At 41.6% G+C, this 25,338-nt stretch overlaps 1 protein-coding gene across 1 annotated transcript in view; it reads right to left on the bottom strand.

Annotated features, from left to right (window-relative positions):
* DGKI (diacylglycerol kinase iota) overlaps positions 1 to 25,338 on the bottom strand; it is a 265,587-nt gene that overhangs the window by 133,305 nt on the left and 106,944 nt on the right. The window contains exons 12-20 of the mRNA XM_058190874.1: positions 24,444 to 24,504; positions 21,355 to 21,468; positions 20,782 to 20,919; positions 19,936 to 20,014; positions 15,479 to 15,534; positions 13,181 to 13,243; positions 6,111 to 6,184; positions 1,690 to 1,801; positions 638 to 837 (exon numbers count right to left, since the gene is read on the bottom strand). Coding sequence (XP_058046857.1) covers positions 638 to 837; positions 1,690 to 1,801; positions 6,111 to 6,184; positions 13,181 to 13,243; positions 15,479 to 15,534; positions 19,936 to 20,014; positions 20,782 to 20,919; positions 21,355 to 21,468; positions 24,444 to 24,504 — 897 coding nt within the window. The remainder of the gene's footprint in view (positions 1 to 637; positions 838 to 1,689; positions 1,802 to 6,110; positions 6,185 to 13,180; positions 13,244 to 15,478; positions 15,535 to 19,935; positions 20,015 to 20,781; positions 20,920 to 21,354; positions 21,469 to 24,443; positions 24,505 to 25,338) is intronic.

Genomic DNA, 25,338 nt, shown 5'->3' with positions numbered 1-25,338 from the left:
TTTGTCTTTTAAGTCAAGAGACTGGAACGTTGTGATCATGTCTCCATGTCAACAGTTTATAGCCAAGGACCTCACATCTGTGGTTTACACATGAGTTAGCACGCTGAGCCCAAAAGCAGGGTGCACAACGAACAAATGCTATTCCATTTCAAGAGACTTAAAGCAGAACTGGAAGCTTTCATTCAGACCAAGAAGGAACATCATGGAAATGGAAATTAAAAGAAAGAGACTAGTATGATTGTTATTAGAGACTCATTTTTACAAGGTCAGTTCTGAAAATTTTGTTGCATGATCTCTTCTATCTTTAGAGAAGGTGCAAGATACTTAATATGGAGCATGGCAGTCATTACAGGAGATGGAGACAAATGAGGGACAAGCTTTGAGAAAAAGAAAGGGCCTCATTCAAATTCTCCATACCAGGGGTCTCCAACCTTAGCAACTTTAAGACTTGTGGACTTCAACTCCCAGAATTCCTCAGCCAGCAAAGCAAAGCCCTGCTCCATACAAGGTTATACAGATTCAGTATAGTTGCTACATCCTTAATTCATTCCTGACTGCCATTGCAGCATCGCCTCACGTTTGTGACATCTCACATTTAAGTTTTGCCTCTACCAAAAAGCACATGTAACCAACTTACTCATTGAGCAAAGGCATGGATGTTCTTCTCTTGCTTTTCTGCACCATATTGGCCTGATTCCTAAGGGATATTCGGATAAGCGATGGAGCCAGCCGACATGGTTCACCATCCACTTGCATGGGGATGGGCTTATACGTTAGTAGAGTCACTTCCCGACACTGATGTAACCTCTCTCCATGACCTCCTACTTGAAGAGCAGCCTTTCCATGACATAAAGAAGGAGAAAAGAGAGGAAGTATTATATGCAGATCTTTTTTTCTTCCTTTCTTCCCTTTTCAAAATAAAAGAAAGTTTTAAAAGATTCTTAGATGGTGTGCACAATTCTTGCCTTATCTTAAATAGAAGATGGCCAAACAATGTCCTTCCTGTCAATGACTACTTCAGCTTCAACCACAACAATACACGAGCACACAATAGATACAAACTTAAAGTGAACCACTCCAAACTTGATTGCAGAAAATATGATTTCAGTAACAGAGTTGTTAATGCCTAGAATGCACTACCAGACTCTGTGGTCTCATCCCAAAAACCCCAAAACTTTAACCTAAGACTCTCTACTGTTGACCTCACCCCATTCCTAAGAGGTCTGTAAGGGGTGTGCATAAGAGCATCAGCATGCCTACCATCCCTGACCTAATGTTCCCTTTATTTGTATTCATTTTATGTATTAAATTCATGCTTATACATATATATATTATTTAATATTTACTTGACAAAATAGATAGATAGATTATAGATAGATAGATGATAGATAGATAGATAGATAGATAGATAGATAGATAGATAGATAGATAGATAGATAGATAGATAGATAGATAGATAGATAGATATGGTGGCCAATATTCCACTTTTTGTTTCAGAGTTATCTTGCTAATAGCCTACAACAGTCTGTCGTCAGTTCAATCCTGATACCATGAGATAAATCCAAATGTGTAATGTTCATTGCCAATTGCCATTTAATTCATTTTCTACCGTTTTGCTCTTTTGCTCTGATTGCCTAATAGCCCAGTAACTAGTATGAGGAGAAGAAATGTATTTTAAAAAGTACCCACCAAGGATGCCATGGTGAATCCAATGACCTCAATGTAACCATCATCATGTCTCTGAGGTTCGAATTCTCTATGGTCTCCTGGATTACCCCAGGGCATTGTGCCAGCACAATACCTATAGAAAGAAGTTGAAACTGTAAAGACTTCAATGAACATTCAGCCAATTTTATCTTCATCAGAAACTCATATAATCAAGCACCGATGTAGCTTTGTTCTGCACAAATGACTTCTGAGAGCTGAGAGGTCCTTCTTTCCTTTGTTACGGTGATTGTTCAGAAAAAAATAAGAGTCAATTTTCCACGTAAAAAGTAGACTTGCCTTTGAGTCAGGGACTAATTATTTTCATCTGTTCTGTTCTGTTCTGTTCTGTTCTATGCTATGCTATGCTATGCTATGCTATGCTATGCTATGCTATGCTATGCTATGCTATGCTATGCTATGCTATGCTATGCTATGCTATGCTATTCTATTGATATAGGAAGAATTCTCAGAGCGGAGATCCATTCTTTCAACTGAGATAGGGATACATGGCACCACGGTTAGATTATTTGATGTAGACAAGCGTATAAATTCCAGAGCAGGCTCCCTCATGAGACCAAGATATTCAAGTTTTGTTGGAAGGAACAGGTTGAACTTGACCCACCATCTGCAGACCACTCATTCCAGGTGGTATAATCTTGCATTTGGATGCAGTTCTCTGAATATAATGCAAAATAGGGACTAGAAATATGTGACTTCAAAAGCAGATTAAAATTAGAGTTGATGTTCTGGAGACCTCTGTAGGCTACCACCAGCACTTTCAAATTGCCTATCCATTTTGATGGCTCAAAATAAGAAGTCTTCGGAATAATTTTATCAGTGTAGGCTGGTATTCTGGGACCACATCATATATGTTTTGTTAGGCTCAAATATTGGTTGACATAGTGATCTCTATAGATGCTTACTCATGGAGTCTCACACTGGGGAAAGAACCTTCCAAGTGAGATATTGAGGCAGTGGAAGAGAAGGTCAGAGAGGCAGCAATGGTCATGATCATGGCAACAGTTTTGGGTTGTACTATGCATAAGGTCACCTTCAGTTTATTGCAAAATAGAAGTCTGTAAGTCTTTCAGGTACCGTTAGGAATTTACTATCGAACAATAGGTAAGCATATCAATGCATATGTTTATTTTGTTAGAATAAGAGGAAAGCAGCGAGAATGATTACTTTGGATCAAGGCTGGGTATTTGAAGGACTCAAAGGGCTTCAGTTCAAACGTCTGACCTTCTGGAGGTCCACTGAAGGTCTTCTGGTGATGGTGAGACATCCCTAAAAACAGCCCAAACATTTTTGGCCTGGAATTTCTGAGCAAGCAGAAAAGTTCCCTGAGACATTCCTTAAAATCTTCTGGTCGCTCAACAGGCTAATGCAGTCTGTTATTAACACAGCTGCCTGCAATTACTGCAGGTTCAAGTCCCACCAGGCCCAAGGTTGACTCAGCCTTCCATCCTTTATAAGGTAGGTAAAATGAGGAGCCAGATTGTTGGGGGAAATAAAAGTTGACTTTGTATATAATATACAAATGGATGAAGATTTTTGCTTAACACAATGTAAGCCTCCCTGAGTCTTCTGAGAAGGGCGGGATATAAATTCAAATTTTAAAAAAATCATCCAAAACCTGAACAAATGGCCAAATCATACCACTGAAATCTAGCCCTGTTACCAGAGGTAGTATTCATCTTATTTAGGCATATTTTTGAGGCTGGGCACATGTGCGCATGCTCACATTTGTGAACCAGTAGGGAAAGTAAGGGTATATCACCCCTGCCTGTTACCTTCTAATTTTGCCAATGTATACTAGAAAACACGTGTCACTTGCACCCCATGAATTCCCCATTGTTTTTGAAAAACATTAACTCCACACACACAAAAAATAGCCAGAAGGCTTCAAGAAATCTGTATGTTTGTGTATCTGGGTATGTACACTCACACACATCTTTAAATCACTCTTTAGTCCTGGCAACTGTCTGGACAAGTCTATGCCATTTTCTTGACAACATTTTCAAAAATGGTTTCCCACTATCTTCTTCTTAGAGTTGAGAGGGAGAGAAACTCACCCGGCTGACCTACTGCCTGAGGCAAAACAAAAACCAAATGGACTTTCTATTTGTAGCTGATGCCTTTAACTCTTATTTTCAGTGGTGGGATTCAGGCAGTTCGCACCACTTCAGGAGAACCGGCTGTTAACTTTCTGAGCAGTTTGGTAAACTGATTGTTGGAAGAAATCATTAGGACAGAGAACTGATTGTTAAATTACTTGAATCCCACCACTGCTTACATCAAATAACCTTTTTTTTCAATTGCAATATATTTATGAAATGCTCTTCCTGCATAGAAGGTCTGATGCAGCACAGATGAAGAAAGGTCAGCATAACCATCTCCAGATGGTCCAGGAAAAAAAGTTATGTTGAGTACTTCTGCCGACCCTTTTTCAATTTAAAAATACAAATTCTCAAACACCATTTAAAAAAAAAGAAATATTCTCCCAAAAGCCCAAATCTTTTATTATCTTACTTTTCTGGTGAACGTATTGACTCATTGAAGAGAGTTAGGGTTTTATGGGCTGCTTGTGCGACAATACTTTTTAAAAAATAGGTCAGGGAAGTGCTTTGTTATTATAATACACTATGATAACATTTTTCTCCAAAAAGAAGGCCGGCTCTTATTTTCTTTTGACCCACGAAAAATTAGCTAGGCCTTCTTTTTAAAGGGTTCTAATTATTGACTCACCTCATGGAAGTGATATTGACAGCCCCACCCAGCAGGAGCCCGTTGCTGGCCTTCTTCTGCAACCGCTTACCGTCACTCACAAGCATTGTCCCAGCCTCCATTTTGCCTTCTGATGTCTGCCGGAAGGCATCTGCAGCTGATAACAGAGCTCCACATTGATCCGGAGCACTGTTATCGGCTGCAGATGCCTTCCAGATTGCCTTACCATCTGAAGGTAAAACAGAGGCCAGAGCGATGCGTGCAAGTGGCAGCAAGCGGCTGCTGAAGAAGTGGCCGTAGAAGAAGGTGAGGCAGGTGTCAGAGTGTGCAAGGCCTGGTAAGTAGGGCAGCTCCACACACACCCATCCCCACCCTAGCTTATTTTTTACCTGTGTGCCTCGCCCCACCCCCTGCATCCCAGGGTGGGCGGGGTTTTAATTAGGGCTAATTTTGTGGGTGGGGCTTAATTTGACTGCATGTGCTCAAAAACATGATAAGGCTTATTTTCAAAGTGGGTTGTCTTTTTGGAGAAACACGGTATATCCACAATATTTTAACAACAAGTACGGTATTTCACATCTACTCATGAAATGAAGACGTTGACTCTTTTTATGGAGTCAAACACATACCAGAAATAAAACAGGATTTTGTTTTATTTTAATTCTGCATGTTGAAAAACTTCAGACTTATTGGTGACAGAGATTGACAGTGGCCAAATTACAAGTAAAAAAAAAGACTGTTAAGGAAGGATAAGGGAAAAAAGTGTATGGATTTGGAGAAAGAAGAGCAAATCATACAAGAAAAGCAAATCAGATTTTTTTTTAAAAAAAAAAGCATCAGAATAAATCTGCTCTCTGTGTCTCTCCCCTTCCTGCGCTCAATAAGATCAAGTTCATTCAGACATAAAACCTTCAGTAAAAATTCACAAGCGGCATTTTCAAGCACTTCATAAAATCACATCAGGAGATTTGGGATGCAACCCTGTCATTATGCAGGCTACCTAGTTTTCTACTAATTAATAAATTCCTAATAAACACATTTTGCTTTATTTATTTGGGGAAAGCTGAAGCTTAAACAAAACAAGATTTGGGTTAGAAAATCTGCTGATTTTCTTGAGAGTTTCTTTGGACTCATAACTGATTTTATCTTCTGGCCTTCAACAAATAAACTTTGACCATAGCACTCATTAATGGCTAGGAAAGCTATTGAATTAAAGAACAGGAAGAGAGGAAGAATTAGACGATGTACGAAAAAGTCAAAATGATATTAGTGGTCCTCAGACAAACAAGACCAATCATAGTTAATCTGAGATATTTGGTAGGCTGACAAACAAAGTTGAGAGCCATTATGGTGTAGTAGTGGTTAAGGTGCTGGCCTAGAAACCAGGGGACTGTAAGTTCTAGTTGTCTCTTAGGCATGAAAGCTAGAAGGGTGAACTATATTCTCTCAGCCCAACCTACCTCACAGGGTTGTTGTTGTTGTGGGGAAAATAGAAGATGGGAGCACTAGGGAGTATGCTGCCTTGAGTTGACAAAAAATACAGACAGGATAAAGCAAATAAATAAATACATTCAAATAAATGTATACACAAGGTTTTTGCATGTTGGTTTTCTACTCTTTTGAAACATCTAACAAAGATTCCATTATATGAGTCCTAGAATAAAAGTAATATTTACCTGGGTATGTTTAAAAATACTATACATTGAAATTTCAGCTCTTGAATCTTGGAAGTCAAGTCAGTCCCATCACACTGCCAGAGAGTAAGAGAAAGAAAATGAAAGCAAATATGAACAGACGAACTTCATAACAGCGTAATCCATTGATGAGAAACAGGATCTTGAAAGTTGAGAAAAGAGTACAGTCTTGAAGCAGTGGATATCCAATTCAAATCAGAGTGTCCTGAAGATACAAACAGGTGTAGAATCTCAGTGGGTTGCAGTGCAACATTCAGGTTATTTGATTGGAATGTGTTAAGTTCGGGAAGTAACGAGGCTGGAGACCAGGGTAGTGACAACAGCTCTTTAATATATGGTGAACCCAGCAACCTGGCTGGGGAAAATCAACCCTTTATATACTGTTTAACCGGCGGCTTCAACCAATCAGCAACGTGCTTGTTTCCCGCCTAAATATTTAAAGATACATAACACTCCTCCCCTCCCAGAAAACACTTTACCTCTATTTACATATTATTTACATGTTATTTTTCGACGTAGTCACGCAAATAACCTGGGCGTCTCCTAATTCTTTCGGACCTGCGCGGTTCAGTCCTGGGTGGTGTTTTGAGCTGGTCGGAGGGGCTTTTTTCTCCTCCCAGCTCTTTCTCTAGGCCATCGGGCCCTGGATTACTGGCAGTCTCTTTTTCTTGGCCCTCCGGCCTTGGATTACTTTTTGAGTTTTCCCTGCTGTTTCCATCGGGAACCTGATGGCGTCGCTGGACCTCCGGGACCTCAGCTAAGTCTTGCGCCTCCCCCGGGTTATGGTCAGCTGTGGAGTCAAATAAGGAGGGGTCATTGTCTGTCTCAGCTAGCTCGGGTTGTTCAGTTATTCGTTTCCTTATCTGGTCTATGTGGCGCCTCCATACTCGGTTGTCTTGTAACTCGACTAAATATGACTTTGGGCCGGTTGCCTTTATGATTTGCCCTGCGAGCCAACTTGGGCCGTCCCCATAGTTGCGGGCCCACACTCGGTCGCCTATGCCCATTCCTCTCGTTTTTTCTAGTTCCCCCTTGTAACCCTCTGGTGTGTAATGGGGATTCAAACGGTCAAGTGGGCACCGGAGTTTCCGTCCCATTAATAATTCGGCTGGACTTCTGCCGGTAGCAGTGCTTGGGGTTCTGTGCTGAACGGCCAGAAAGAAATCTATCTTTGTTTGCCAGTCCCCTGGCTTGAGCCTGGACAATGCCTCCTTAGCGCTCCGGACGGAACGCTCTGCAAGGCCATTCGACGCAGGGTGGAAAGGCGCAGAGAGGGCATGTCGGATGCCCTCCTCTGCCAAGTATTCCTCGAACTGGGCTGCCGTGAATTGCGGGCCGTTGTCGGACACCAGAGTGTCAGGCAACCCGTGTGTTGCGAATAGGTGGCGCAGGGCTGCGATTACTGCCTCGGCCGTGGTGGATTTCATGAGTATGATCTCCAACCATTTAGAGAATGCATCGACAACCACGAGGAAAGTTTGGCCGTGGAAAGGGCCAGCAAAATCAATGTGGATTCTTGACCAGGGCCCTTGGGGTTTTTCCCATTCCCTGACTGGGGCCGTTGGGGGTAGAGGTCTGGACTCTTGGCAAGCCTGGCATTTCCCTACCCTCTCAGCAATCTCTGAGTCCATGAGTGGCCACCACACATAGCTTCTTGCTAACCCCTTCATCCTTACGATCCCTGGGTGACCCTCATGGAGGAGGTCCAATACCTTTCCCCTTAATTTATCCGGGATTACCACACGATCACCCCATAACAGGCACCCCCCTTGAGCCGAGAGCTCATCACGTTTTTTGACAAATTCCTTAAACCGTTCGCCCGGCGCAGCGGGCCACCCTCTTTGTACCCAACCGAGTACAGTCCTTAACACAATGTCCCGGTATGATGCCCGAGCCACTTCCTTAGATGTGACTGGGCCAGAGTCCAAAGAGTCAATCAGTAGGATGGGCGTCCCGGAGTGGGATCTTGATCGCCCTGGTAGTGGGCATCTGCTTAACGCGTCCGCATGCCCCACTTCTTTTCCTGGTCGATGCTGCAGCTTGTAAGAATAAGCGGCTAAGAAAATAGTCCATCGAGTCAATCGTGGCGAAAGTGCCACAGGCGTTGGGCGATCGCCAGCCAGTATTCCTAACAGCGGTCTGTGGTCAGTCACAATTTCAAAATCCGCCCAAAACATATTCGTGAAATTTTTCACCCTGACACAATTGCTAGCGCTTCCTTATCTAACTGGCTATAGTTCCTCTCTGGGAGGACATCGTTCTGGAGTAGAAGGCTATAGGGGCTTCTGTGCCGTTTGGCAGTCTGTGGCTGAGTACAGCCCCACCCGTAAGGGGAGGCATCGCAAACCAACACTAGTGGCAATGAGCTATGGTACTGGATGAGCAGGCTGTCGCTCGAGAGCAGGTTTTTTACTGCTTCGAAAGCCCTACTTTCTGACTTCCCCCAAGACCAAGCAGTATTTTTTCCTAGAAGCTTATGCAGCGGTTCAGCAACGGTCGCTTTGTTTTTTAAAAAGACCGCGTAAAAATTCACTAGCCCCAGGAATGCCTGTAGCTCTGTTTTGTTTTTGGGCGCTGGAGCCTTCCTGATTGCCTTGACCTTGCTCTCAGTGGGGTGAATTCCTTTCTTGTCTATTCGGTAGCCCAAGAATTCGACGGATTCCACCCCTATCTGGCATTTATTCACTTTAACTTTTAGTCCGGCTGACCGGAAAATGCCCAGAACTTTTCTCAACCGCTCCCCCAGTTCCTCTACGTTTTCTGCTGATATCAATACATCATCGAAGTAGGGAACTACCCCTGGGAGCCCTTGCAGAAGTCGTTCCATCAGATTTTGGAACAGCCCTGGTGCCACACTCACCCCAAATTGTAATCGGGTACACTTGAAGGCCCCCCTGTGAGTTATAATCGTTTGGGCTTCGGCTGTGTTGGCGTCTACGGGCAGTTGTTGGTAGGCTTGAGCCAAGTCTAACTTTGCAAAGACTTGCCCTTGCCCCAAAGAGTGCAACAAGTGTTGCACCACGGGAACTGGGTAAGCGCTTTTCTGTAAGGCTTTGTTTAGCGTCGCCTTGTAGTCAGCGCAGATTCTAATGGACCCATCTGGTTTTACTGGGGTGACGATTGGCGTCTCCCACTTTGCGTGGTCGGCTGGCACCAAAATCCCCTGATTTATGAGCTTATCTAGCTCCTTGTCAATTTTAGGTTTAAGGGCAAAAGGGACTCTCCTTGCCTTTAACCTAATGGGAGCTACCTGGGGGTCTAAGTTGAAGGAAATAGGGGTCCCCTTGTACTTGCCCAGGCAGTCCTTGAAGACATCTTCGAACTCGTTCATGAGCATGTCTTTCAGATTACAGTCACTTCTGTAGATGCCAGTCACTCCCATGCCCAGGGCACGAAACCAGTCTAGTCCCAACAAACTAGGCAGAGTCCCTTCGACGATCGTGATGGGCAGGGTCTTCTTGTGTGGTCCGTACTCGACTCGGACAGAGGTGGTCCCTCGAACAGGGATTCGATTCCCTTGGTAGTCGTGGACTCGTAGCCGTTGTGTTTGCAGGTGGCGTTTCGCAACTGATGGCAGTGACTTCGCCAAAGTGTCCCAGGACATGATGGTGATCGCTGACCCGGTGTCTACTTCGAGTCGGCACCGTACTCCTTCTATTTTGGGTTTGGTGAAGATCTTCTTCTCCACCTGGGTTGAGGCGCGGCCTATGACCACCGTCGTTTGGTTTGAATCCGCGCCTTTTTTGTTTGAGCCAATCGCGGGTCGCCTTGCCGATCCCGCGCTCTGATTGGCCGATTTGAATTTTCGGCGGGAAGGTTGGGGAGCTCGACAGACTTGAGCTAGGTGCCCTTTCTTCTCGCACCGCCGACATGTTGCGTCTTTAAACTTGCAGCGTTGGCGCTGGTGTTGACCTCCGCAACTTCCGCATTCGTCCCGGTCCTCTTTGCCGCGTTTCTCGGTTCGGCAGACCCCTTCCTCATCCTCACCGTCGGATTCGGTCTGGATCTCTTCTTGGTGCACCGGGGTTGACTTTGTGCTCGCCTTTGGTGTAAGAGGCTTTTGCAGTGTCTCCGCCGCTTGGGTGGACATTTCATGCGCTCGGGCTTCGTCCAGGGCGTTTGCCAGCGTCAGATTGCTTTTCGATAGCAGCCGCCTCCGCAAACGCATGTCTCGGACACCCCTGATGAGTTGCTCCAGCAGCACCTCGTCCAGGTCTCGGTACCCGCAGTCTTTGGAGGCTTTCCGCAGGGCGGCCATGTAGTCGCCGATGGATTCGCCCTCTAGCTGCCGGCGCTCTCCAAATTCAAAATGCCGCACGTATTTGGACGGCGTTGGCGCGAAATGGTTTTTTAGCAGGGTTTGCAGAGTTTGCCACGATACCGATTGTAACGGCGTTGGCTCTGCCAGGGCTTCCGCGATGTCGATGACCTCGGGACCGCAGTGGCTCAAAAAGTATGCCCTTTTGCGGTTGTCTGGAACTCCTTGCAGTTCGTTGGCTTCTAGAAAGCTTTCGAAACGGGTCATATACGTTCCCCATTTCTCTTTAGCCGGGTCAAACGGTGCGGGCGGAGTGTAACTGGCCATCTCCGTTTTTCTGCCCTGTGTTTGCTGGGTTCGGTTCTTCCGTGCTTCAGCTCGGTTCTGGTGCTCCTTAGCCTCGAGATCCCACCTTCGTCGCCAGTGTTAAGTTCGGGAAGTAACGAGGCTGGAGACCAGGGTAGTGACAACAGCTCTTTAATATATGGTGAACCCAGCAACCTGGCTGGGGAAAATCAACCCTTTATATACTGTTTAACCGGCGGCTTCAACCAATCAGCAACGTGCTTGTTTCCCGCCTAAATATTTAAAGATACATAACAGAATGTCTACCTAAGAGGATCTGGCAAGTGAAAAGGTACTTTGGAAGATACCAAGTTGAAGACTGCAATACTTGTTGAGGCCCGCCAGCTGCCAGTGGAGCTGGTGGCAGACTTGGACAATGAGGAGGTTGGGGAGGAATTTGGGCCAGTTCTGAAGTCTGGGGAAGGCTCTGATGGATGCTCTTTGTCAGACATAGAGACAGAGCCAGGGCTGTCCAACATTTCCCAGCCAGAGGCAGCTGATATGAGTGAGGAGGTTTCTGTTCACAGGGCACAAATACCAAAGCAAATCATTTCTCTATAATAGCTTAACACAGTGATTGGCCATAGCAGCAAAACAATTGCAGATTCCTACAAAGTTCTGAATCATAAACAATCCAATCTCATTTTAGCTTGAAAGAGACATGTTGGCTCAGTGGCTAAGATGCTGAGTTTGTCGATCAGAAGGTCAGCAGTTCAGCAATTCGAAATTCTAGCGCTGCGTAACGGGGTGAGCTCCTGTTATTTGTCCCAGCTTCTGCCAACCTAGCAGTTCCAAAGCACGTAAAAAATGCAAGTAGAAAAATAGGGACCACCTTTGGTGGGAAGGTAACAGCGTTCGTGCACCTCTGGCATTTAGTCATGCCGGCCACATGACAACGGAGACATCTTTGGACAGACTGGCTCTTTGACTTAGAAATGGAGATGAGCACCGCCCCCTAGAGCCGGAAAGGACTAGAACGCATGTGCAGGGGAACCTTTACCTTTAGTGCAGTGGCCCCGAACCTTTTGGGCACCAGGGACCAGTTTCATGGAGAAAGGTTTTTTTTGTGGACTGGAGGGGACATGCTCTTGCATGCTCCCTGCATCCCATGGATGGGACTTCATTTGTTTGTGCAGCCCAGTTATTGACATGCTGCGGCTTAGTGCCAGTCCTTGGACAGGGGGTTGGGGACCCCTGGTCTAGTGTATAGTATGAACCCAGATTTTAAATAATGTAATTTTAGGTTCTGTCACTCAGAAGGATATCCTTTATCATGTAAAAAAGCTCAGCCAGCTAGGAAAAAAGGCAATCAATCAATTGTGGACAAAATCATAATTGGATTGGGACCATTCACATTGAGGTACCTTAATAATGCACATACATTTTTCAAAATTCTATAAATTAATAAAAATACCACCACCACCCCAACGTCTTGTTTCTCCTCCCTTATTTTATTTAATTTTATTTATTGCTAGCTGGGGCTGCAAACAAGAAATATTAGACCTGTGTGAGGAATCTTTCATTTTTTTCCACTGAGATATTTTTTTGTCACCTTTCAGCCTTCCATAGAAGCACTCAAGGAACAAATGTCCAGGCTCGAATTATTGTACTTTGTACACATTATGCGAAGACTCAGCTCTCTGGAGAAGGCTTCTAATGCTGGCAAAGGTTGAAGGACAGAGAAGAAGACAATGACCAGCAGCAAGGTAAATGGACTCCATTGCCATGGCAATGGGGGCACCATTACAAAATTTGAAGGATCAGGTGAGGGACAGATCATCATGAGGAAAATCTATGTGGTTACTAAGGGTTGAAAATGACTTGATGGCACATAATCAGTCGGTCATAGCTTTCTTAAGCACTTCTCAAAGCCAGAAGACAATTCTCTGCAGATGCAGCTCATGTGGAAAAGTCTCTTCCAGCTATTCCTAGTGCCCAAGGACAAAAATGAAGCAGGTGAAATCAAGTAATGAACTTTGTTCTCACAAGGGAGGACATGCTTCGTCCTACAAAGCAGATTTGAGATTGCAGTTTCCTCAACACTTGCTTAGCAAAACCCCATTCAAATATTTGCACAACCTTAATAAATTCCATGCGCATAAACAAATGACAAACAAAGAAATTTCAATTATGTCCAGAGAATAAGATAGTGTATCCCCTGAAATTATTTCTCTGTCTTTATCATTTGTTCTGATTTAAAAGGCATCAAAGTCTTGTTTCTATTAAAAATGGTAAATTCAGGCACCAAACCCAGGACCTTCACTCATGTTAATATAAATGAAACTGTCCTTTACTCATGTTAATATAAATGAAAATGACCTTCACTCATGTTAATATGAATAAAAATGTCTTCAATGTTTTTTCTAGGCTTCAGACAAAGTGTTCAAACTGACACGTCATTTCCCAGATTGTAGTCATTAAAAGACACAAAATACTCTGTTATACTTACCACAACTTTCACGTGTTTGGATAAATCTCTAGAGCTCCTCTGAAGGAAATCTGAAAAAGCTGCCTAGATTACACAGGAACAGAAGCAATACAGAAAGGTGAAATACAATTTTTCCTGAAATTTTTGACAGGATTTCCAGAACATCAAGTGCAAACTTTATGTAAACTTGCCCCATGGAAAACACTCTGTACAAAACAAAGTATGTGATTTCTTCTCTTGATTATGACTTATTTTCCATGTCAACAATTATAGAAATATTTGGAAGCAGTGTCTGCTTCTTAGTAGTCTCTTTTTTAAAAAAAAAAAATCCTTAAATTGGAAAACATTAAGATAATAGATTAAGATTAAATGGACTCCAGAGGATGGTAGAGGATAGGGAAGGCCTGGAGGAATGTTTTCATTGGAGTCGCGATGGGTCGGACATGACTTCGCAACTAACAACAACAAGAAAAAGATAATAGAATAGAAAATAAGACCAAAATGCACCAGAAGGCTGATCAGTGTTCTTCTCTCATAATTCATACTCTCCTCCTCCTCCTCTTGATCCTGTATCAGTTCAATACAGGGACAGAAGAATGAAAGGCTTCTGGATGCATTAGCTTATTTTTAGCCTGGGCATTTGCTTTAGTTTTTCTGGAGGCTACTGGCTGCATAGAGACTGAGTCCCATTTATATGCAGCAATAGTCAAAGTAGTACCCATAACTGGATACACTTAGCATGGTTTGACAACAGGGGTGTCAAACTCTTTTTCATTGAGGGCTGCATGAGGGTTGTGTTTGACCTCAGGAGCAAGGGTAGGCATGACCAGCTCAACATCACTCATCGAGGCTCCATTTTCAGCCGCAATGACCTCCTGCAGCCCTCTGCCAGCAAGAACAGAGCTTGGAGAGGTTGCACGCGGCCTGCCTAGGCTCCATTTTCCTGCAACCCTCTGCCAGCAAAAACAGGGTTCCTTTCACTCAGCAAAAACAGAGCTCAATGAGGCCACTACCAAGCTCCATTTTCATTGGCAGAGGCACCGCGAGGTGGTCTTCAATATTTCTCGGGCTGCCCCACGGGCCAGATCTAAGCACCCTGCGGGTGGATCTGGCCCACAGGCCTTGAGTTTGACACCCCTGGGTTAAGGCATCAAGCTATAACTAGGGGTCTATGAGTTTTAGTCCTGTTTTAGGCATGAAAATTGGTTGGTTGACATGGGCCACTCTCTAACTTCACAGAGCTCTTGCTTTGGGAAAAACAGGAGGAGGAAGGTGTGCTGTATATGTTTGCCACAGAGGTGGGATTCACGTACCTTCCCTACTCTGGGAAGGGCCTTCTCTGTTGGAGCACCTACCCTCTGGAACGAACTTCCCCCCGGTTTGCGCCAAATATCTGACCTTCGGACCTTTCGCCGGGAATTAAAAACTTACTTATTTATGCAAGCGGGACTGGCCTGATTTTTAAATTTTTTAAATTTTAAATTTTAATTTTTTGTAATTTTATATGGGGTATTTTAGGTTAGGTCAATTGACGGTTTTAATTCGGCCATTATTGAATATGTATTTTAAATTGATATTTTAACTTTGTATACTTTATTGTTTTTATCTTTGGCTGTACACTGCCCTGAGTCCTTCGGGAGAAGGGCGGTATAAAAATTTAAATAAATAAATAAAATAAATAATACTGATTCACAAATGTGAGCACGCGCGCGCCTCCTCCCTTCCTCCCCACCTCCCATGCATGCTCAGTATTGTACGCATGCTCTTTGCTTATGCACGCACCTTCTGCGCATGTGCATGGCCTCTAAAAGGAGGCTAAATAGGGTGGCATTACATCCAGGTGGGTGGGCGGGCCTACCACAGTCGCCGCTACCGGTTTGCCAAAACCGGACAGAACCAGCTGAATCCCACCACTGGTTTGCCTTGGATTACTTATAAAATAAACAAGTAAAAGGAATTTTTAAAAAATCTAATAAATAGTATTTAGTATTTAGGCAAAAGCATACTGATAGGTGAAATTTTATCTAAAGTGTCTTTCTGATTCCTCATCTAAAGTAGAAGTCCACAGGAACAGAAGCCAATGTTGCTTTTCTCTTAGAATCTATATAAAACATTTGTTCCTTTTAAAAAACCTTTGATGCAATAATTCTATATACATATATAAGTAGCTTTAAGACCTACTGAACTCAATAGACATTTTTCTCATTAGATATGCCTAGGACCATGCTCTTAGGACTGGCTAAAGGTCTATTTATTGTTAATTGCTCAAAATAAGAATCAAAAAGAAATCAGATAAAAAAAGAGACTATCTCAACTCACCCCGGCATAAAACATTTTATTTCTAAACCGGCTGTTGAATTTTTCAGGATTTGCCTCTGTAAGAAGGAAGAAAAAGAAAGCAGAATTTAAAAACTCTTTTACAAAGTCCATTAAACGCTGCATTGGCTTTGCACGCTTAGCTTTTTCAAGAAATAACAATGAATCAAATGGTGATATGAACTGGCAGTAAAGAAATGTTTATCTAAATTAAATAATGAAGTGCCTTCCATAATGCAAGGAAGATTGAATATTTACTTAAGAAATGAGAGAAAGAGAAACAGTATCTCAAAGACTAGCATATTACTGAATTACCAATTTTCTAAGGCTGCAAAATTCTTGACTTGCATAGTTTATAGGAGAAATAGCTCCAGCACCCAAAAACTTCTAATAGTTGATACCAAGGTACAATTTTTATTATTACATAAATTATTAAAAAGCAATCATATTAATTTTGTTTAATTTTAGCTAAATAGAAATCAAATGGATTTTATTTATTAACTATCCTGTTTTTACTTGCTTTCAGGCTTCACACATCAGGCATGGCCATAAATCTCACTTCTTCAGACACTTAAATTCAAGTGTCTATGGAGATTCTCAAGTCATCCAGGTCATGGTTGTCCCAAAGGTGCTTTGTCAAGAGGCAACTGAACTTTCTTGGTTTTTTTTTTCTTTTCTGGAAGTCGTTTGCTTTTCATCCAAAAAGCTTCTTCAGCTCTCCACCATCCAGTCAGAGATGAAGAAGCTTCTTGGATGAGAAGCGAAACATCTTCAAACAAAAACAAGAAAATTCAGTTGTCTCTTTAAAAAAAAAAACACCTTTGGGACTTAAATTCAAACTCCACACAAAGCTTTCAGACACAGCTTGGCAAGATTAGTCTCTTTATTGCAGACAAGGGTGAAGCTACATACACACAGAAATGTCGCCTACAGGCAATCCTTGACTTACAACAGTACATTTAGTGACCATTCGAATGGCACTGAAAAAAATGACATATCAATGTTTATCATATTTGTGACAAGCATCCCTATAGTCACTTTATCAAAATTCAGATGCTTGGCTACTGGTTCATATTTATGATGGTTACAGTGTCATAAGGTCATGACCCTAACCCTAACTCTAATCCTAACTTTTTGCAACGTTCTAACAAGCAAAGTCAGTGAGAAAGCCAGGTTCATTTAACAACCTTGTTAACAATAGCAATAGCACATAGACTTATATGCTGCTTTATATATGCTTTACATATCTGTCCAACACCTCAGAAGGATAGAAGGCTGAGTCAACTGGCAAGAAAGGTCATAAAATGGAGCAAAATTCACTTAACAACTCACTTAGCAACAGATATTTCGGGTTCAATTGTGGCCATCAGTCAAGGGCTACCTTAACAGAAGTTAAGTATACAGTTGTGGCCAAAATTGTGGAAACCTTTTGGGAAAAGTGTATTTTCTAAAATTAGCTAATGACATCACTTTTTTTTTTTGCAGTAGTACCATAAAATTATATATCAATGGAAAGATAATTTAATCAAGGATGTAATGCAATAACTTTTATGAAAGATTTGCTATTAGATTATCAGTTACAGTATAAAGAAGAAAAATGAAACACATAGAAAAAACAAAATATACAAAAATTTTCACCGTGTCAGTTAATACTTAGTTGGGTAACCTTTAGCATGAATTACGGCCTTACAAAGTCTTCCCATGGAGTGAACCAAGTCTTCTAGTTCTGCAGCTGTTATAATGTGAAACCAAGATTGAATGATTGCTTCTATTAACTGGGTTTTATTGCTGGGTCACTTCTGACTAACAAGTTTCTTTAGTCGGCTTCATAGATTTTCAATTGGATTAAATTGGGCTATTCCCAGGCCATTCCAGCAGTGGAATATGATTACCTTGAAACTCAAAAAAAAAAAAAGTGGTGTTTATTAGCCATCAAACCTCAAAAATACACTGTTCCCATAAGGTTTCCACAATTTTGGCCACTACTGTATGTATTAAACTATGTTCTATGCCTGCCTTTCTGAGCCATTGGATACTTGGCTGTTCCTCTGACCGCCATGGAAAGCACCTAATATATGCTGATATTATATAACAGTTCTGTCTAGTTGAGAATTGCTGGTTTGCTTCATATTTTTCACCTACCCTTTGGAGCAAAGTATTTGGAGAGAGAAACCCTGATGTTCATGTAAACCAAAGCACCCCTTCCCCTGATTTATATAGAAGATATTTTATCTTATGGCCAAATTAGCTATGAGTTTGCCTTAACTGACAGCTAAGGGACACAAGGAGAGCTCTCCCAATCCTTTGGAATACCCAGTTTTCTGCTAATGGCAGCAGTAGAAAAACAGCTTGGTACAGGTAGGATTTTAACAAAGAAGAACTAACAGTTAAGTTCATGTAAGAGCTAAGAAATGGCAGAAGGAAGGAGATCAGAAGTTGTGGGGGGGACACTGACTGACACCCCATCAACTAAACGTAATATGCAGTAAGAACATAGCAAAATATTTTTAAAAAATAATCTAATTTTTCCATATTATGTTAAAGCAGAGATGTGTGTAGAAGAGAACAGCATTAAGAGAAAATATAAGTGTGATCTGACCAAATTCTTGTTTAAAATATACAGCTTGTCTTGCCATAGTTTTTCTCTCTCTTCTGTTTATTGAAATGCATATGGATGTATTACACTGACATCTCTGGAATAACATTCATTTATTCTTTATTAAGTGTTATGGCTTCATTATTAAATAAACCTTCTAACGCAGAAATCATCAGTCAAAATATTTAGCTGCAAGCATATTTGGCAAGTATTCCAGCACATGTTCATACCGAATAAAAGTGCTACTGTCAACCCTAACATTTCTTTGCCTTTGCATGAGCCTTCATTATGAATCGGACTGCTTGCTGCCTTTGTAACGTGGGAAAAAAACAACCCATGAATTCGCTCTTTCCATCAAGCAGTCAAACCTTTATTTAATCTGGCATGTCAAGAGAAATGAGGTGGGGAGGGGAAGAAACTTTTTGAATTGGGCTTGATGATAGTATGAAAACAAGGACAAATAAGATTTGATGTTCCAAATTGATAAGAATAAATCATCCAGATTCTAAACAGTTTTAGGTATTGTCAGTGTATTCTCCTGTCATCCAGGCACACACTCTAATGCAGGGGTGTCAAACCTGATTTCTTTGAGGGCCGTATCAGGGTTGTGTTTGACCTTGGGGGGCCGGGGTGGGCGTGGCCAGGGTAGGCATGGCCAGCTTAACATCACTTGTGTCAGGGACGCCAGTTGTGGCCCATGTGCTCTGGCAGAGAAAATGGGCTCCCAAGCTCCATTTCAGTTGCAACGGCCTCCTGCAACCCTATCTCCAAGCCCTCAAAGCTATTCCATCTATCATCTACAGTAATCATATTCAGAGTTTTATTGCTAGAAGGTTACCACTGTACTCTAAGACAGAATATTTTGTTTACATGAAGAAAGGCAGATTGTTAGAATGCAGTATTGCAAGCAAACTCTGCCCACAGTTTGGAGTTCAGTCCTGACGGGATCGAGGTTGACTCGACGTTCCATCCTTCCCAAGTCAGTAAAATGAGGACCCAGACTGTTGGGGGCAACATGCTGACTCTGTAAATTGCTCAGAGAGTTTTCTAAAGCGCTGTGGAGTGGTATGTACAGTATGTCTAATTTGCTATCATTATTACTTTTGTATGATACATTTTTACTTGAGAAATCAACATTGCTCCTGAAACAACCATATACGATCAATGCATACAGTACATCCTTTAATGGCAAGATACAGAATTTTTCAGTGAATTTTTCAGCAAATGCCATGCCAAGTCTGATTCAGATGACCTACCTAAAAACATATTTGGTGTGAAATATCTCACACTAATCTAAGATTCCCTGCTGGTCTCTGTTAGTCCAGTTTTGCTTTTTAAATCAACCAAAATTAGCTAGACAATATTATTCTAAATGTTGATACGTTTTCTGAACTGGAAATAAATCACCTCTACAGTGGTGGCTGTTAACCTGACCATGATTTGGGATGTGTTGTTTGTTGAAACCTTCACAATAGGTAAAAATATATCAGGCAACATTTTCCTCATCATTTGGCTAAATAATTGCAGTATCTTTAATTCATTCAAAGCATTGGCACATGATAATCCTTTAGCTGTTGCTGATACTTTTACAGAAACTAACCATAAATACAATGCATATTCTTACTGAAGAGAAACTAACATTTCTCACCTTTTCCTTAACTCTTCCATTATTTTCTTAAGAATAGAAACAATTTTCATCCCCCTTTTCTCCTCCTACACTCTATACCGTAACTTCACAGCTGGCAAAATTCTATCTATTCCATAGGCATTAAAGACATATCGGTCACCTTTAGGGCACATGTTAAATGTAACTAATCCTTTTTCTAGATGCACATATTGAGAGAGATAGCTTTAGTTCTCTCACCTCGAGATTCATGGAATTCCAGCGTGACATGGGCATCAAATCCGAGGCTGAAGTAATTATTGAAAACATTGAGGGGGAGCTGCAGTGATGAGATCAGAAGTAAAAGAAAAAGAAACTTTGTAGAAAAGGCAATATAGAAAAATAAAATAGAATTGCAAACATTAGTATTCACTAAGCAAAGCTGATTTTGTTATTTCAGATACAAATGTGTGTAATTTTGGAATAATGTTGTCTAGTCATACTCATATAAGTAGACTATAAATTGGAATTGCTAGTCGATGTATAAGGGATTTGCCTATATAGCAGTGGTGGGTTTTAAAAGTTTTTACTACCAGTTCTGTGGGTGTGGCTTGGTCGGTGTGGCATGGCTTGGTGGACATGGCTTGGTGTGTATGGCAGGGGAAGGATACTGTACAATCTCCATTCCCACCCCACTCCAGGGGAAGGTTACTGCAAAATCCCCATTTCCTCCCAATCAGCTGGGACTTGGGAGGCAAAGAATAGATGGGGGCTGGACCAGTCAGAATTTTTACTACCGGTTCTCCGAACTACTCAAAATTTCTGCCACCGGCTCTCCAGAACTGGTTAGAACCTGCTGAAACCCACCGATGATATATAGGACTCCTAACACTTTAACTAGGGGGTGGGTTTTATTTCATGCTTACTGGCTAATTGTTGACAAGTCTGAAAACAATAAATAGCCAACATAGTGGAACAAATAAACAGAGGCTTTTCAAAAATGAACAAATAGTAGGATTCCATGTCTAGAAATATTCTGTAGCCACTCCGCATGATCTCTGATCTTCCAATTCTAGTCTACTTTATAGAGGAAGATTTCACACTAACCTTATGTGTTCCATCTTCAAGTTCATTTGGGGGCAAATCAGGGTTTCTCTCCACTTGAAGATTCCAACGATCTAATTGAACGATGGCTCCATCTTCTACATGACAGAGAATTTTCGCAACAGGTTCATCAGTATATCCCTGAAGTAGGACAAACAAGTAGGCAGATGGAAATAATCAATATTTTGTCTTAATAAATGACTCATTGGCTAGCCTATGGGATATTCATCAGTATTTACTCAACAGCAGCTAATTAAATCTTCATAATTCCCATCATTGGTACATGGACAAGACAGGGCACAAGAAATCCATAAAATATTATGCATCTTTATAAATATTAGATTACACTGGGGATGAATAATAATAATAAGTCTAGGGCCATGGTTGTGTTTATTTCATTTACAGGAAAAAAGAAAGGAAGAAAAGTGGAAGTGGAAACTTTCTACTCTATGCATGAAAAATAATGCACCAATTAGAAGAATATTTTTTTATACATTTCCTTCCAGAGTTGGGCCTCCTTCTTCACTTTCAACAAAAAGTAAAATGACAACCAGTCAGACCTGCATTCAGACTTACCCCTCCCCAGTTGAGAGTGCGAGCAAGATCATTCCCAGTGCCGAGTGGAAGTACAGCCACAGGAGGTTGGGGATTCAACTGTAATTCATCCAGAATGGAGAGGATCCAGCCAACCTAAGCATCAACAGTTACAGAATTGGAAGTAAATTTCTAGACCATACCAAGAGACGGGTCTAACCAGAATTTATGGTTACAATTCTAGGCGGTGCTGTTCATTCCTGCCAATGGAAGAGATCGATGAGGAAGACTCTGAACATGAACACTCATGAAAATGAATGAGGAAATTACAGATACAGTGTGGGGCTACCATATCTGCACTGCAAAAATATGAATGATCAGCGGACAAAGAATGAACTATATTACACCAGCTATAGCCTGTTTTCTCTGTGAATGATACGATATACTGTATAACTGAACAATGTAAGGCATTCCGCTTTCATCCTATCCAAGAGAAAAGCATATAGATAGCAATAGCATTAGCGCTTACAGTATATAGCACCCTGTAGTGCTTTGCAGCACTCTCTGGGCAGTTTACAATGTAAGCATTATTTGCACATTGTCCCCAACAATCTGAGTCCTCATTTTACCGACCTTGGAAGGATGGAAGGCTAAGTCAACCTTGAGCCCCATCAGAATCAAACTCCAAGCTGTGGGGAGAATATGCTGTTTAACTACTATACCACCAGGGCTCTAAATGTCGATCTAGATGTCACTAACAGCATATTTATCTTTCCCCCATTCCAGGGGTGAAATCCAGCAGATTCTGATAGGTTATGGAGAACCGGTAGTGGAAATTTTGAGTAGTTCGGAGAACTGGTAGCAGAAATTTTGAGTAGGTTCGGAGAACCAGCAAGTACCACCTCTGGCTGGCCCCAGAGAGGGGTGGGAATGGAGATTTTGCAATATCCTTCCCTCAGGAGTAGGATGGGGATGGAGATTTTGCAGTATCCTTCCCCTGGAGTGGGGTGCAAATGGAGATTTTGCAGTATCCTTCTCCTGCCACACCCACCAAGCTATGCCCATCAAGGAATACCACGCCCACCAAGCCATGCCCACAGACCCAGTAGTAAAAAATATTTCGATTTTACCACTGCCCCATTCCCCTCCCAACCACCAATTCATATTGGTTAAGGAAGAATATTTAAGAGAATTGCTATAAGAACAATCAGTGAGATGCCCTCCATTGCAAATTATGTGGAACAGCTCCAAGCCTTAGAGTCAGGTTTTTGGATATATAAAAACAAAAACAAAAGCCTGTTATTTATATATATATAAATAAACTTTGGGAGTTCTAAATATGGCTGAGTGTTGCTTTTAACATTTTAGGAAATGACATTGTTACTTATGCTCGAAGTCATAATAAAATAATTCACAGAGACTTAATTCCTCAGGATGAAATTTTAGATTTGGGATAGGATATAATCTGATTAGTTTTGAAGCTTGATGGAAAAATCTGAGGCTAGGAAAAATTTGAACTGACAATGTCTCATTTATCATCAGAAAAAAAAGGTTAATATCTGAACAGGGACACGAGAAAAATCTCCTTTCTATTTCCTTTCAATAATGCAAAATAATAAGTAGTCTTACTGAATATTCACTAGATCCATTTGAACAAGATTTTCATTTCTAAATGTAATGGCTTTTGCAACAACACAACATTAATTTCCTTCAAATATAATCTCAAGAAAGATAAATCAGGCATTGGTCATACTGATGAGACGGCACTGCCCCCATTTGCTCAAAATGTGAAATGCAGGGGAAAAGATATTGAAAGTAATACATCCAGGCCAGTCCCATGGCATAGATGAGCTCCAAACCCATTAAACAGATGAGCCCAGTCCTCCATAAATACATTTTAGAAAGCCATCTTTGAAAAAAAGGAAGAATAAAACCAGACAATAGGATTGTACGAGCACATAATAGTGATAGCATTCTTTGATTTTGACTTCAGTGTTCTCATGCTATTGTGAGGAACAGTTGACTATTGAAACTTAATTTGCTTGTGTGAATAGAACAAGGCAGAGATAAAAACCAAAAAACAAAAATTTAAATTGTTCCATTCACACACACACAAAAAAAAACCCAACCCCAATCAATAGCCTGTTCTGCAAGACAAATATTGGACAAGCATGTATGAATGGAGTGAGTGACTAACCCTCATTAAAATATGTTTAAAGCTTTTAATAGGTGATTTTGACTAGTTAGAAGTATTACATTCTTCAACATTATGTTATTTCTCAAGGAGAGATACAGGGGGAGGGGTGGAGGGAAGAAGCAAAGGAGGGAGACACAGAGAGAAGGATAAAGAGAAAGAGATAATTATAATCTGCAAGATTTGATTGATTGATTGATTGAATTTATATAGATGCTCATCTCAGCTCAGCTAAAGGGTCCCCCTGGAGGGAGAGGTGTTTAGAGATATGATTAAACCCTCCACCCCATTCCCCCCCCCCCCCGGTATTATTATTTTCCAGGACACACGTCTTTTCTGAGCAGGTTGGGGCAGCCTGTCAGACCTGGAAGCCATCTTTCTACCTTTGTGCCTTCAGGCTTCAGGCCTGCCACAAATCCTATTGTGGGAAATTGGGAGAGGGGATTGTATAGCGGGAAGAAGATATGTAGTCACAATAAAATTCTTTTAGAAAGTCAAGGCCATTGTGCCCTGCAGCTGTATTGAGAAGAATGAGGAGGTATCTTCTGTTCCGGATGGTATCTGATTGGATGTGTGGTGGACATGTGGGAGATGGGCAAGGTCTTGAACTTTCTTTTGGGGGTGGAAAACCCAGAAGCTCTCAGATTCGGGTTTTCCCAGATGTGCCAATATGACAACTCTAATAAAAGTTAGCTTTGAGAAACTTCAAGCCTTGGAGTTTAATTTCATTGGGGGTGTTACTTGGAACCCTAACACTGTCTTACATGTGATTCCAAGTGATGTACACAATTAAAACCCAAGCTAACAATCAGAAAATTCAACTATTAAAGTCAATTAAAACAGTTAAAGCCTATTCTATTTAAACATTTCACCAGCAATCATTGGTAGTACCTCCTACTGTTAAAAAGGAAAGCTAATGAAAAGGAATTGGCCTTACCGTTCCATCGCCACCACAAGCCAGGATTCGCAGATTTGGCATTTTTCTGTACAATTCAAGCCTAGTGGAAGAAAACAGAGAGTAAACGTGTTTGTTTTTTTTTAATCATGAAGACAGATTTTAAACGTCCCTCTGTGTGATCAAGGCTCCCTAGTCAAGCATTTATTATCAGGAGCATAAATAAAAGTGGACTCACTCAAGAAACAGAATTACAGCAGTTGCCATTCCAATTGCTTCACTCTGGCAAAGTCAGACTCCTTTCTAAAGCCAATCCCTTTACTAAAATCAGATATGGTGAGGAAGAAAAATACATATTGTACAGAAGTTAGAGGGTCATGTACAGTATATGTGGTACCTCGCTCAATAGTAATAACTTTGAGATGGATCTTGGAATCCTAGTGGACAACCATTTAAATATGAGCCAGCAGAGTGCAGCAGCTGCCAAAAAAGCCAACCCAGGTTTAAGCTGAATAACCAGAGGGAGAGAATCAAGATCGTGTGAAGTGTTAATACCACTTTATAATGCCTTGGTAAGGCCACACTTGGAATTGCATCCAGTTTTGGTCGCCACGATGTAAAAAAGATGTGGAGACTCTAGAAAGAGTGCAGAGAAGAGCAACAAAGATGATTAGCGGACAGGAGGCTAAAACATATAAAGAACGGTTGCTGGAATTGGGTATGTCTAAGAAGGACTATGGGTGACATGATAGCAGTGTTCCAATATCTCAGGGGCTGCCACAAAAAAGAGGGAGTCGAGCTAGGTGGGCACTGCCACTGCTGCCGGTTCACCGAACCACACGCCACTCCCGCTACCGGTTCATCCGAACCAGAGCAAACTGGTAGCATTTCACCCCTGCTTTGGATTAATATTTCTCAGAATAGTACTCTGGATTCA

This window comes from Ahaetulla prasina, chromosome 7 (assembly GCF_028640845.1).
Source record: "Ahaetulla prasina isolate Xishuangbanna chromosome 7, ASM2864084v1, whole genome shotgun sequence".
NCBI lineage: Eukaryota > Metazoa > Chordata > Lepidosauria > Squamata > Colubridae > Ahaetulla > Ahaetulla prasina.
This window is presented reverse-complemented; position numbering and strand designations above follow the sequence as displayed.